Source organism: Notamacropus eugenii, chromosome 7 (assembly GCF_028372415.1).
Source record: "Notamacropus eugenii isolate mMacEug1 chromosome 7, mMacEug1.pri_v2, whole genome shotgun sequence".
In the NCBI taxonomy this organism is placed as follows: Eukaryota; Metazoa; Chordata; class Mammalia; order Diprotodontia; family Macropodidae; genus Notamacropus; species Notamacropus eugenii.
The window spans coordinates 156,407,761-156,420,705 of NC_092878.1; the positions used below are offsets into that span (position 1 = coordinate 156,407,761).

General features: G+C 46.4%; 1 protein-coding gene across 5 annotated transcripts in view; it reads right to left on the reverse strand.

The window, feature by feature from the left end:
- LARP1B (La ribonucleoprotein 1B) overlaps window positions 1-11,419 on the reverse strand; it is an 82,650-nt gene extending 71,231 nt beyond the window's left edge. For 3 of the 5 annotated variants that reach the window (XM_072624563.1, XM_072624562.1, XM_072624560.1), the window contains exon 1: window positions 10,641-11,417. In XM_072624563.1, the coding sequence (XP_072480664.1) occupies window positions 10,641-11,142 (502 nt within the window). In that variant the 5' untranslated portion in view covers window positions 11,143-11,417. Of the gene's footprint in view, window positions 1-10,640 lie in introns of all 5 variants that reach the window. The other 2 variants (XM_072624561.1, XM_072624564.1) reach the window with 2 other exon arrangements.
- Between the last annotated feature and the right edge of the window lie 1,526 nt (window positions 11,420-12,945).

A 12,945-nucleotide genomic window follows, 5' to 3' on the forward strand; every position in this document is an offset into this window, starting at 1 on the left:
GGAAGAAATTAAAGCTATCTATAGCCATCTGAAAAAATGCTCTAAATCACTATTGATTAGAGAGATGCAAATCAAAACAACTCTGAGATACCACAAAACACCTATCAGATTGGCTAACTTGACAAAACAGGAAAATGATAAACGTTGGAGAAGATGGGGGAAAGTTGGAAAAAAAAACAGATGGGGCAAAGCTCCCCTCCTTGATGGAGCTGTGAGCTAATCCAACCACTTTGGAGAGCAATTTGAAACTATGCCCAAAGGGCTATAAAAATGTGCATATCCTTTGACCCAGCAATATAACTTCCAGGGCTGTAAGAGATAAAAGAGATAAAAGAGACAAAAAATGGGAAAAAGACCCACACGTACATAAATATTTACAGCAGCTCTTTTTGTGCGGGCAAAGAACTGGAAATTAAGGGGATGCCCATCAACTGGAGAATGGCTGAACAAGTTGTGGTATACGAATGTAATGGAATACTATTGAGCTACAAGAAATGACAAACAAGACTTCAGAAAAACCTGGAAAGATTTATATGAACTGATGCTGAGTGAAGTGAGCAGATCCAGCAGAACATCCTACACAATAAGAGCCAGTGTTTGAGGACTGTATCTGATAAACTCAGCCCTTCACAGCAATGCAAGGACCTAAAACATTTCCAAAGGAGTCATGATACAAAATGCCATCCACATCCCGAAAAAGAACTATTGAGTCAGAATGAAGCAAGACTATTTTCTCTTTTGTTGTTTTATTTTGGTTTTTCTCATAGTTTCTCCCATTCGTTTTAATTCTTCTATGCAACATGACTAATATGAAAATACATTTAATAAGTGTATGTGTATAACTCATAACACTGGATGCCATTGTGTGGAGAGAGAGGAAGAAAATTTAAAACTTAGGGAAGTGATTGTTGAAAATTGAAATAAATAAAATTAATTATTTTTTTAAAAAATGATGAGCAGGTAGACTTCAGGAAAACCTGGAAAGACTTATACAAACTGATGTTCAGTGAAGTGAGCAGAACCAGGAGAACCCAGTACACAATAACAGCCACAGTGTGGGAGGACTGTTTGTGACAGACTTTTCAGCAATACAAGGACCGAAAACTTTCCCAAAAGACCCATGATGGAAAATGTCATCTACATCCAGAGAAAGAACTAGGGAGTTCTTGGATTGCAGAGTGATGCAGACTCTTTTCTCTCGTTTTGTTTCTCATGATTTCTCTCATTCATTGTAATTTTTCTATATAACATGACTAATGTGAAAATGTGTTTAATAGGAACATATGTGTAGAGCCCATATAAGACTGCATGTTGTCTTGGGGAGGGAAAAGGGAGGGAGAGAAATTTAAAATGTATGAAAGCAAATGTTCAAAATTGAAAATAAATCAATTAAATATTTAAATTTTAAAAACTATACAAGTTGAATGTCATGGGCTTACCCTAGTCAAGCAAGAAGATGTACAAGGCAAAAATAAGCCCTGGGATCATCCACCCGTCTCTTGAATAAAGGTAACAGTAAGTAAACCATATAGCCAACATATCTGAATGTCTACCTGAATAAGTTTTTACATGCCTTTTTAGTCTGATTCATTACACACCAAGATAGTCCGCCTGATAACAATATTTCCTTATTATATACATGACCTAAATGAACTGCAAAATGGGACTAACTTTATGATCTACAAATACAGATTCTGCAAAAGAGGACAATGGTTTAGTGTGAGTACTAGTGATGTTCTAGTAAAGATAGCACAAGGTAAATTTCTTTTCTAGAACATAAATTATCTTGTGCTAAAAACTGGGTGCATAGTGTAAAGAAATTAAAGTCAGGAAGGCTGATTCTATCGATTCTAACTCTAAATGCCTCCAATTCTCAATGCCAACAACAGTACTAAGGGCAAATAAGTATTGTGCAATCGACAATATGTATCTTTTTTAACTCTTACTACAAAAGAATCTCAAATAAGCTCCTAGTGAAGAAACTTAACTCTACCTTCTTTAAGGACAAACTGCACTGTCACTTTTGCAAAACTCTCACTTTCTTGCTCTGTAAAATAGGGAACAGAGTGGCAACAAAAAATTAGGCAGAAAATATCTTGATAAGTAATGCTATGAAAATACTACTTATCTGTAAAATAAATGTTAAAGCATGTACAGATTTTATATAATCAAAAATGGAAATGATTTTCCAAAAAAAAGTAATCACTTTTTTTCGGTGTTTGGTAGCTATAATAAGTCTATTCATGTTTTCTTTCTAGGAGAGTGGGAGGACTGAAAAATAGGAGGACAAAAAAAGTAGGAGGACATGCAAAAAGTAAAGCAAATTTTTTTCACTGATTTTGTTTAGCAGTGAAATAAAGAACTTGCAAGAAATAAAAATGTTCACTCTCCACTATTCCAGCATTACTACTACTACTACTACTACTACTACTACTACCACCATCATCTAAATTTCAATTCATTCTCACAGACTAATAGAATTTCAGTGCTGGAAGGGTGAATTTCAAGGATTCCCTAGTCAAACCTAAATGAATATACAAGACTGAATCACTTCCATAACATGTAACAAGTGATCTTAAGAACTGCCTGTGTCTGAAGACCTCTGCAGTAGAGACCCAACAACTTACCTCCAAAGACAGCCTACTCAACCAGTAAGACTGGTTTTCCACTAGGTTTTCTTACTTCAAGTCTAAATTTGCCTACACTATTTCAATCTATCAATCCTAGCTCTGCTCTCTGTGGCTCAATCAGAAGAAGACTACTTAACTTCTTCTGTTCACATGATAATCTTGAAATATTTGAAGACAGTTATAATCATGCTCCACAAGTTCTCTTCTCCAGCTAGTCATAAACTTAAGACATTCCAATTCCTCTCCTCAGGATACTCTGGTTTATCAACACTGTTCCTAATATTGAACACAACGTATGTCCTAACTGAACACAAAATTCCAGCTATGGTCTTGGGCCCTCTGCCTCTCTTAAGGCAACCTAAACCTAAACTGACATCAGGATTCTTGACTGCCAGATGACACTGTGGACTTCCACTGATCTTTCACTCAAATCCACTAAACCTAACCTTTCGATTTTTTTTCCAAACTGCTATCCTATGGTCAAACTTCTCCCATCTTACATTTGTAAAAAGGGATCTCTTAAACCCAGATTCCAAATTCAAGGACAATAACTGAAGCAACAGGATAAAGGAAAACTGAAAACCTATCTGCTTTAAGATTCCTCACGCTCCTGATAAATTCTAAGCACCAAATGAAGTTTTCCACCCCTTCAACATGTCTAAAGTGGAAATGTTTTGCATATGGATAATGCGTATCATGTTTTTTGCTTTTTCTCAATGTGTGGGGGAGGGAGAGAATTTGGAACTAATTTTTTTTAAATTTTAAATGTTTTAAGCATGGTTCCCTACCCCCCCAAAAGATTTATCACAGTTCTATTTCTGACCTTTACTTTCTAAGCTTTTTTACCCACACATCTAAACCCAAGACATTCCTTTGAAAATCTCACCTTACTCACTTGAAAATAGAAAAATAACTGGAGGCAGTTTATGACTCAGTAATTAAAGAAGACTTTACTTAATAACGAAACAATAATAAAGATAATCTTCACTTGTAATAATGAGCCAAGTAAAGTTAAAAATCAAATATTAGTCCAACGTGTGTGATGACACTTCCCGAAGACAGATAACCAAGATATTGCTTATTTAAAATATTGACTGTGAAAGTCTCATCACCCACTTAAGTGTTTTTAAATTTTTTTTTAATTTCATATTATTTGAAGGAGAGAATAAATCCATCAAAAGTAGTACACACAAAAATATTTCAGGAAGCTTTCTCTCAAATTTATACTTGATCCATTTAAACATCTTCTATTACAACTGTTACATGAATAACACATAAAGCCAAGTCTAAGGTAGTGAGGCTTATGACGGGTTCTCTGAAGCTGAAAGTTAGAAATAAAATACAAACATTTATGACATTTAAAGTTCTATAAAATTCGACCTCAAAGAAAGAAGGGGTACAATCGAGGGAATTGGGAGAACCAGACAGCATTGCTAATGATTCAACTGGCTAATAATGTCTAGCAGTGATTATACAAAGTAAATTCTGTGTGCTGACACTTAAAAAAAAACTGTCTGGCTTTAACCTTGCTTTCAGAAGAATTTCCCATTAGCCACTCCTGTCTTTTAGCCCCAGTTGCTTACCCAAAGTTGCCCATGCTCAGTAATTCAAATGCCCCTTGGGGCCTTTGCAAACTGAATCACAAGGCCTGAAATGCTCTCCCCTTCCTCACTTCAGGCTCCTTTTTTTTTCTTAAAGGAACACTTTACTTTTAGAAGAAAACATAAAACCATGAAAAAACACAGACATTTCTCATTGCCTTTTCCTTCTCACTTTCTCAGGAAAGTCCGGGGAAACTGGAAATGTCTCTGCTCAAGAGTGATGTCTGACAGTTCTGTGGGCTCATTAGCAAACTCCCTTCAAGTCATAGCCCCCTCACCACCTTTCTGACCATCTTTTTTCTGTCTCTTTTGCTGGCTCTTCATCCAGATCACACTCCTGGGCTCTCTTTTCACCATTTATACCATTTCACTTGGTGATTCCATCAGCTTCCATGCATCCAACTATTATCTCCAGTCAGGGGATTCTCAAATCTGTTTGTCCAGATCTCAAGCACCGACATTTCAAACTCACAGACATCGCCATCTCAACATGTCCCCAAGTGAATTCATCTTTCCCCTAAACTGTCCCGTCTTCCTAGGGTCCCTGTAACTACAAGGCACCACCACTGTCCCAGTCCTCCAGACTCCCAACCTAGGTGTTATCCTAGAATGCTCATTCCCTCACTCCCACATCCAATCAACTGACAAATTCTGCCACTTCTCCCTCCTTCTCTAATACACAACCCCCTTCTCTTCTGACACTGCCACCACCCAGCTTAAGGCCTTCACCTGACACCTCAGCAATAGCCTGCTGTGGAGTCTTCCTGCCCCTCAATTGTCAAACTGATCTTTCTCAATCTCAAGTCTTTTCGAGTCACTCCAGTGACTCCCTACTGCCTCTAGAATCCAACATAAAATCTTGTTAGCCCTCCATAACCTGGCTCCATACCCTTCCAGCCTTCCCATCCATCCTTCCCCCTGCCCATACACTAGGCATGACCCTGTGACCTCTCCCGGCTGTTTCTTCTCCTGGTATTCCACCCCTTGCCTCTTAAGAGTTTTCACTGACTGATCTTCCCTCCCCCCTCTCAGCCTCCTGACATCATTCAAGTCTCAAGAAGCCTTTTCAGTTCTTCTTAATCTGAGCGCCTTCCCTCTGACATCACCCCAATTGATCCCATGCATCTTGTTTGTGCAGAGCTGTCAGGGCATTGTCTCTCCCCTTAGACTGTCACTGTCTCTCCCCTCAGACTGTGAACTTCTGGAGGGCAGGGACGGTATCCCTGGTGTTTAACACAGAGCTGTGCACACAATAAAAGTTTAATAAATGCTGGATGATGCCTCAATGAGGCCTTTCTTGATAGAGTATTTTTTCTACAAGCCCAAAATGACTCTGGACATCTTTAAGGTTCACTTCTCTCTACCTCAAGGATAGGGGCTGTTTGGGGTTGGATTTGGGGGGTGGGGAGGGTTATATTCCCAGTTGCCTAGACCAATGCCTGGAACATAACTTGTTGAATGGAAGTGCTCCAAAAACAAAAAGGTGCTACAACTTTTGTGTAAAATCGTAATTTACTGGTCAAAATGTTCTATCTGAAAATTGAGCAAGTCATGGAAAAGCCACTGAAAATTCATGCTCTTGGGGTGAAAAGAATCACTAAGTGCTAATGAGAAAAGAAAGTAATACCCCAAACCATCATTCAGCCCACTGAACCCATCCATCTATTCATGTTAAACTCCTAAACATTAAACATAAGACACAAAATAGACAAAACGCCAGTCAGTAGTATCGAAGTCAATAGAAATAGAAACTAATCCCTGAAATCCACATATTGACTTAGAAAACCACAAATTAGCATTATCTACACTGGATTTTTATTTGCTTTGTTAGACATTTTTCAATTACATTTTAAATCAGGAGTTTTGCAGGCATAAGTTTGACAACTCTGCTCTTGCAAAATCTCCAACTTTTACTTAGAATTCAAGGCTATCACCACAGATTTGTTTCTTATTACATATACCATATATGAATTTAAAAAAACACACAAAGCTCTAAAGTCTACATGTAGGTTCAGTCCTCACTTTCGTATCAAACTCTGCCTTCCAGTCTCCAGGATAAGGAATAACAATTTTCTACATTATTTGATACTTAATTTCCCAAAAATAAACTCTTGGTTTTCAAACTAAAGCTCAAACACTACACAAATTTATTGATCAATGAAGCACTCGTATGTAAAAGAAAGAGTAATTGATGACCATGTTAAAAGTATTTTAAATGTAATAATAATAGAAGTTATACCTTCCTTAAAGGGTAGAAAGCATGAGGGGAAAAAATGTCCTAATAATTATTCACAAAACTAAAAAGCCCAAAACAACCACAAGGGCCACATCATATTCATTCTAAGACTGTGTCCACACTGAGACAGGCCTTTATTCAAGCTAGTTATTTCAAAGGGTTCTTTTTGCCTTTTACCTAACAACTGTCTCAGTAGTATACCTCATTTCAATTTCTCACTTTAAATTAAGAGCTTTCTTCTTCTACCAAATAGAAAAAATTTCCCACTACCTACTCAAAACCAAATCCTCCAACTGGAGTAAGGAGAAGGGAAAAGTAAAGGAGATGAAGAGTAAAGGGAAATGTCCTATAAAGTCATGAGGATGGGTCAAGGAGTGAATTAGAAACAATCACTTGGTGAAAGAAAAATATGGGCTAACTCTGGGCTCATCCCCACACACCAAGGCACGTGTGCCTATGAAATTCCCAAAGTGCTGGATTCAATTCCATAATCATTTATTATTAACCTAAATCTGCCCTGGGGCCCTGCTCTCCCATTTCAGGAAAGCCCTACCCATTCTTCATCCCCTCCACTGCAGTCCCCACAGGCAGGCCCCACTCCAATTCTGGAACCAAGAACAAAGATCCCATGAGCTGCCACCGTTCCTGGATGGGGTGTTATCAATCTAGTTCCCAAAGGCCCCACACAACATCCCAGGAACTCTCTGGACTGAGGTGCCCCTCCTTTAGCCACCACTCCCTCATAGTAAGGCCTCCATTAGAGTGTAAGCTAAGTGCTTAATAAATGCCTTTTCATTTATTCATTCATTCATTCACTAATGGCCAGGCACTTAAGCCAGTTGTCAGGAGACAAAGACAAAAATGAAAGTTCTCTGCACTGCATTCTATCAGAGGGGAAATAATGTGTACACAGTTAAGTAAGTACTAAATACAAAGAGATGCTCCCTACAACCTCTGCCATCAAATAGAAATTCTTCCTTATGGCCTTTCAAGTTCTGCCCTGTTCCTCAGTTTTCCCACCTGCTGTCCAGCACGTTCTACTGTGGCTGCCTTCTCTCCTAACTGGAGCCGTCAGACACTTCTTTCAAGGCTCACCTAAAATCCTACTACCTAACCCTACTGCCTCCTTTCCCAACCCCTCTACTCTAAAGTGACCTCATGCCCACTTTCTAGTCATTTATGAATCAGTAGTATCCCCTATTAGACTGTAAACTCCTTGAGTTAGGCATTCAAATTTCTTTTTCTCTTTAGGGCTTAGAAGAATGATAATAAGGGCTGGAGAAATGTATGATGATTGATTACAAAGTACTTTGGGTGGAGAAGAAGCTAGCCAAATATGATTACAGAATTCATGTAGGAGGTAGCACTAAGAAACTCAGTTTCCTGAGTTCAAATCTGACCTCAGACATTAATCAGCTGCATGACCCTAGACAAGTCACGTGACCGTTTGCCTCAGTTTCCTCATCTGTAAAATTAGAAGGAAATAGCAAACTGCTCCAGTATCTCTGCCAAAAAAACCCAAACGGTGTCATGAAGAGTCAGGGCTGAAATGAACACTGAGTTTTTAAGAAAGCTACAAGGCCTAACAGATGGAATACGTCTAAGGAGAAGGGTAAGTGAGCCAGCTGGGCTGGAATAAAGGATGGTTTAAAGGAGAATAATAAGCAAATAGCCCAGAAAGGTAGGCTGCAAACAGCTGGACAAAAAGGAGCGTTTATGTTATTGTAGAGGAAAACAGGGAGCCGCGGGAACTTCCTGAGCAGGTCAACCCTGTGCTGTACAAAGATCAGGTCGGCAGCTGTGGAAGATGGAAGTGGAGCAGGGAAGTTTGAGGCCAATCAGAAAGCTATGGCAACGGCTGCAGCACAAGTGATCAGAATGGGGGTCATGCAGATAGAAGGGGGACACAGGAGCCCTTGTGGAGGAATCACCCACAAGATATGGCAACTGCCTGGATATGAGGGGTGAGGGAGAGAAAGAACTGAGGCTGGCTCCCCAGATGCAAAGCCAGGTGATTACAAAGATGGTGGTGACATAGGAACATTAGAAAGAGGGGAAGGTTTAGAGGAGAAAGACAAGCTTGGATTTGAACATGCTGTGTTTGAGATATCTGAGATAGCCAGGTGGAGGCTGTCCACTTGCTGATGTGATATTGGAGTTTCTATATAGTATATATAGAAGTGTATACAGTATATATACAGTATATATGCTATATAGGTGTGTGCGTATGCGTATACAATATAGAGAGAGATGCAGGTTGATCCCATAGGAGCAGATGAACAATGCATGGAGAGGAGAGAAGTCAGAGTCCTAACCACTGAGCACGGTGGTAGGTTCACCCGCTTTGGGAGAAACGAAAGGGTTGCATTGGTGAAGGGATGTGGATTCTAAGGAAGAAAAAGCATCAATATGTCTCTGGTGCCCAATGTAATTACAAGACTTTCCTATCTTGTATGAAGCAGACAAGCGAAACGGTATCTTTTGACAAATGAAAAGAATAATCTATAGTAGCATTCCTCAGTTTCATGAAAGAGGTGCTTTGGTGAGTATCTTTTCCCTTTCTATCTACTTCACAGCAGGCAGGTCTGTCTTTGGAGCTCATTTAATCCTACGTACACCTTTTCCAAACCATCCACTGATCTCCACATACACAGAACCACTATGTTTGACTTTAAACACGAATGGACTTTGCAATCAAACAAGATAACATATTCCTGTTTCAGGCAGGATAACAACCAACAGACTCCAGGTGAAGGGGTGCTTCAACTGACACCCCACCAAAGATCCCCTTTTAACAATCCCCAGCGACAGAAAATCGGACAAAGTTCTGCTCTCTTCAATCTACTAGCAGCAGCAAAGTAATCAGGCAGAAGCCTCTCCTGAGGGCAGGCCAGGAAAAAGCCTGGGCTTCACTAAAGCAAAGGACTTGCTTTCCAGGCCTCTTTCTGGGCAGAAGTTTAATAACACTGCCTAGGCGGCCAGGCTCTAAATTACCTAACAAGGGGAGAGACCTTCTCACAAGCATATTCACAGCCTCCCATCGGGGTCAACTAAGGAATTTTTTAAAAGCAGACTGACTTAGATGAGAAAGAAGGAGCAAAGGCTACCAAGGCACAGTTCAGGGAAAACATACCTCTTAGAACTCATCCCAGTAGTCAATCGATATGTATAAGCACCTACTACGTACCAGGCACTGTAGTAGTAGCAGGGTATGCAAATACATACAAAGAAACAATTCCTACTCTCCCAACAATCTAGGTTGTGGGTGGAAAGTCCTTCATTAACAAAACTAACATGTTCCTTCTCAACCTGGCTACTTCTTCATTTGTTGCAGATTCCACAATACTTGTGACCCCTCAGCTCATTTACCTTACTTCTTTACGGAAATTTCCAGTCAATATATGGATATCAACTGTGCTCCCTCTTATTTCTTTATATTGACAAGACTGATCAAGCAAAACAGAAAGTCCACTAAGCCCGAGTTACATATGAATGAAGCCTTGGTTGCTGAGAAAGAGCAAACCTAAAAGTAATAACACAAATCCTTTTATTTGACGAATGAGAAAACTAAAGACCTAGCAAGGTTGGCTTGCCTAAGCTCGCACTAGTTATTGAGACTAGAACCTAAATCTCTGCCAAGTGCTATTTTAATTATACCACAGGAATCCAAGTCAACCAAAAAGTACAAAAAGCCAAGATGAAGGATGAAAAAACCAAAATTTCACAGGGCTGTAGGTCCATTGAAGAATGCTCATGAACCATCCCATTATAAATCTCCCCCAAAGGTTTAAAGATTTGGGATTTTAAATACTTGTTAATAAACACTTCCCTAGAAGGGAGATCAAACCATGTCTACCTAATTTGAGCCAAATGTTGAACTCTTAAAGGAGACTCTTCAGAAACAGCCATATCCCGAGCTTTTCAAAATATCTCCGAGGGATTCCATTCCTCGGTCCCTCGCTACTGCAGCTGCGAACCTGCAGGACCGCTGACACGCAAGGAGCCCGCAAGGTCAGAGCCCATCCACTTAACATCGGCTCTTCAGAATGGTCGACCCACATTTGGGCTCCCAGGCAGCCTCGCGCTCTCCGATGACAGCTCCTGCCAGGGCGCGACAGTGCGGCGGGGCCGGGCCGCCCCCTCCCCTCCCCCGCACGCCCCCCGCACACGCACCTGGCTCGGCGGGCTCGGCCAGCAGCAGCAGCAGCGGCGGCGGCGGCGGCGGAGGCGCGGCGGCGGCAGAGGCGGCCGGGGGCTGGCCCGGGGCTGGGCCGGGCCCGGCGGCCAGCACGGCGGGCGGCAGCTGCGCGGACGGCGGCGGCGGCTTCTTGGTCCAGGGATTCTCCTTGGGCGGCGGGGCCCGGGGCCGCTCCCGCGCGGCCGCCCCGTCGCCGTCGTCCTCGTCGCCCTCGTCGCCGTCGTCGTCGTCGGGCCCCGGGGGGCTCCCCGGCTCCGGAGGCTTGTGGGCCAGGGGCAGTCCGAGGGGCTTCACGGCCACGGCCGCCTGGGGCACGCTGTGGCCCAGCGGCGCGGGCGGCGGCGGCGGCGGCTCCCCGCGGTTGCCGGGGGCGGCGGCTCCGGCCCGGTCGAGCTCCCGCTCCCGCAGCGGGGGCAGGCCCAGCTCGGCCGCCGAGGCCGGCTGGTCGGGCAGGGGGACCGAGCGCTCAGCAGACATGGTCCCGCCCCGCCCCGCCGGGGCCCAGGCCCAGGCCCAGGCCCGCCCGCCGCCCGGCTTCCTCGCCCCGCCTGGGTCACAAACGGCCCCGGCCTCGGCCAGAGAACCGGATACCGGCCCGGCCCGGCCCGCCGCCGCCCACTCAGGCCCTCTCCCGCGGAGCGCTCTGCGCGTGAGTGTGCGCTCGTGCGCGAGAGCCGGGCGTGTGCGTGTGCGCCGGCTGGGGGAGAGCGCCCCCTGGCCCACGCGCCGGGCCGAGCGCTAACCGCCCGCGGCCGCGGCCCCGCCCCTCCCGGCCGCGCGCGCGCGCGCACCCGCCGCGCACTCACCCCCGCGCGCACCCGGCCCCTCTCGCTCTCTCGCTCTCCCTCTCTCCGTCTCTCTCCCGCCTTCCTCCTCTTTCTCCCTCACGCCTTCCTCCCCTGGCACACTCACTGCGAGGAGCGCGAGCCCACCTCCCGCCAAGTGTGCGGCGCCCGGGACGGAGGCCGCCAGAGTAAAGCCTGGCGGAACGGGGCGGAGCCGCGCACGCGCACGGCAGGAGCCGGTAAGCGCGAGGGGCGGTGTCGGAGGGCCGGGAGGGCGGAAGGTGAGGATTTCCCCCTTGCCCCTCCCCTCGGGGGGGGGCGGAATGACGTGGCCGGCGGCCCGCTTCTTCCGGTCCCCCGACCCACAGCCACCGCCCGCGGCTCTTTACTTACAAACGCCCACACTTCACCCCACCCCCTCCGGCCCCCACGCGCCCCAGAGGAGGGAGAAGGGAACGAACGCCGCGAGTACCCGCCTCTTCCCGGGAAGGAGGAGACTCGCCTCCGGCCATGCGGAGGATTGGGGGGAAAGGGAGGGGACTCCAGCTACAGCGCACCCTCCGTTCCCGCTTAGAAACAGAGCACTGACTACACAGGCTCCAGCCACTCTGGAGGCCCCCCAGAAAGGGAGGAGCGGCGCGGCGCGGGGCGGTGCCGCGCACGTTGGCTCCTCCCCTCGAGGCCTCCAAACGAGGCTAAGCCCCGCCTCCCGCCCCTGGCGCGCACGCGCAGCCGGCGGCCGGCCCCCTCCCCCCAGTGCCCCACTCTCCGCCTACCGGCCTCCCGGCGCCCTTTGCCCGCCCAGCCTTGGCCCCTGCGCCAGGCCGAGCAAACATTGACGCTCGGAGCCGCCTGGGCCGCGGCGATCCCACGTGACGGTGAGGCCTCCCGAGAAAGGTCTGGGGGAGCGGGCCTTGCGCCGCACGCGGAGCCGGCCTGTCCCTGCAGCCGGGACCCAGGGCGCGGACCGGGCCCGCCCCTGCCAGTCTCCGTCTCCCTTTGGGAAGTCCGTAAAGGGCCGGCGCCCCTCCTTGTCCCCCGCTGTCCACCCTGGCCCTCCCAGCCCGCGGTGCAGCCGCCCCTTCTCCGGCTCCTTCCTAATAAATGTTAACTCGTAGACATTCACTGTTCCTCCATCTCCCTCGGGTCAGGTCCGCGTGCGGCGCGGACACGCGGGGTGACCCTGGGCAAGTCAGTGTCGTCAGCTTTCCAATGAGCTGGAAAAGGAAGTGGAAAAGCGCCCCCTGCCTTCGGGGGAGCCGGGCCCCCCCAACGCGGAGAGACCGCGTGGATGGACGGGCGCCTGGAGACGCTTCCACGGCCAGTCCGAGGACGTCCGCCTCCCTGGCGTCTGAGGCTGACGTGGGGAACTGGGCCGGGCTGAGACTGGGGGAAGCCGCCGACCGGAGGGATGAGTGGCCGCGACACCGGGACCAGCCAAGTCCGGGGCCGAAGGCCCGAAGACGGCCCGGGAGCAGCCCCAGCGTCCGGGGCC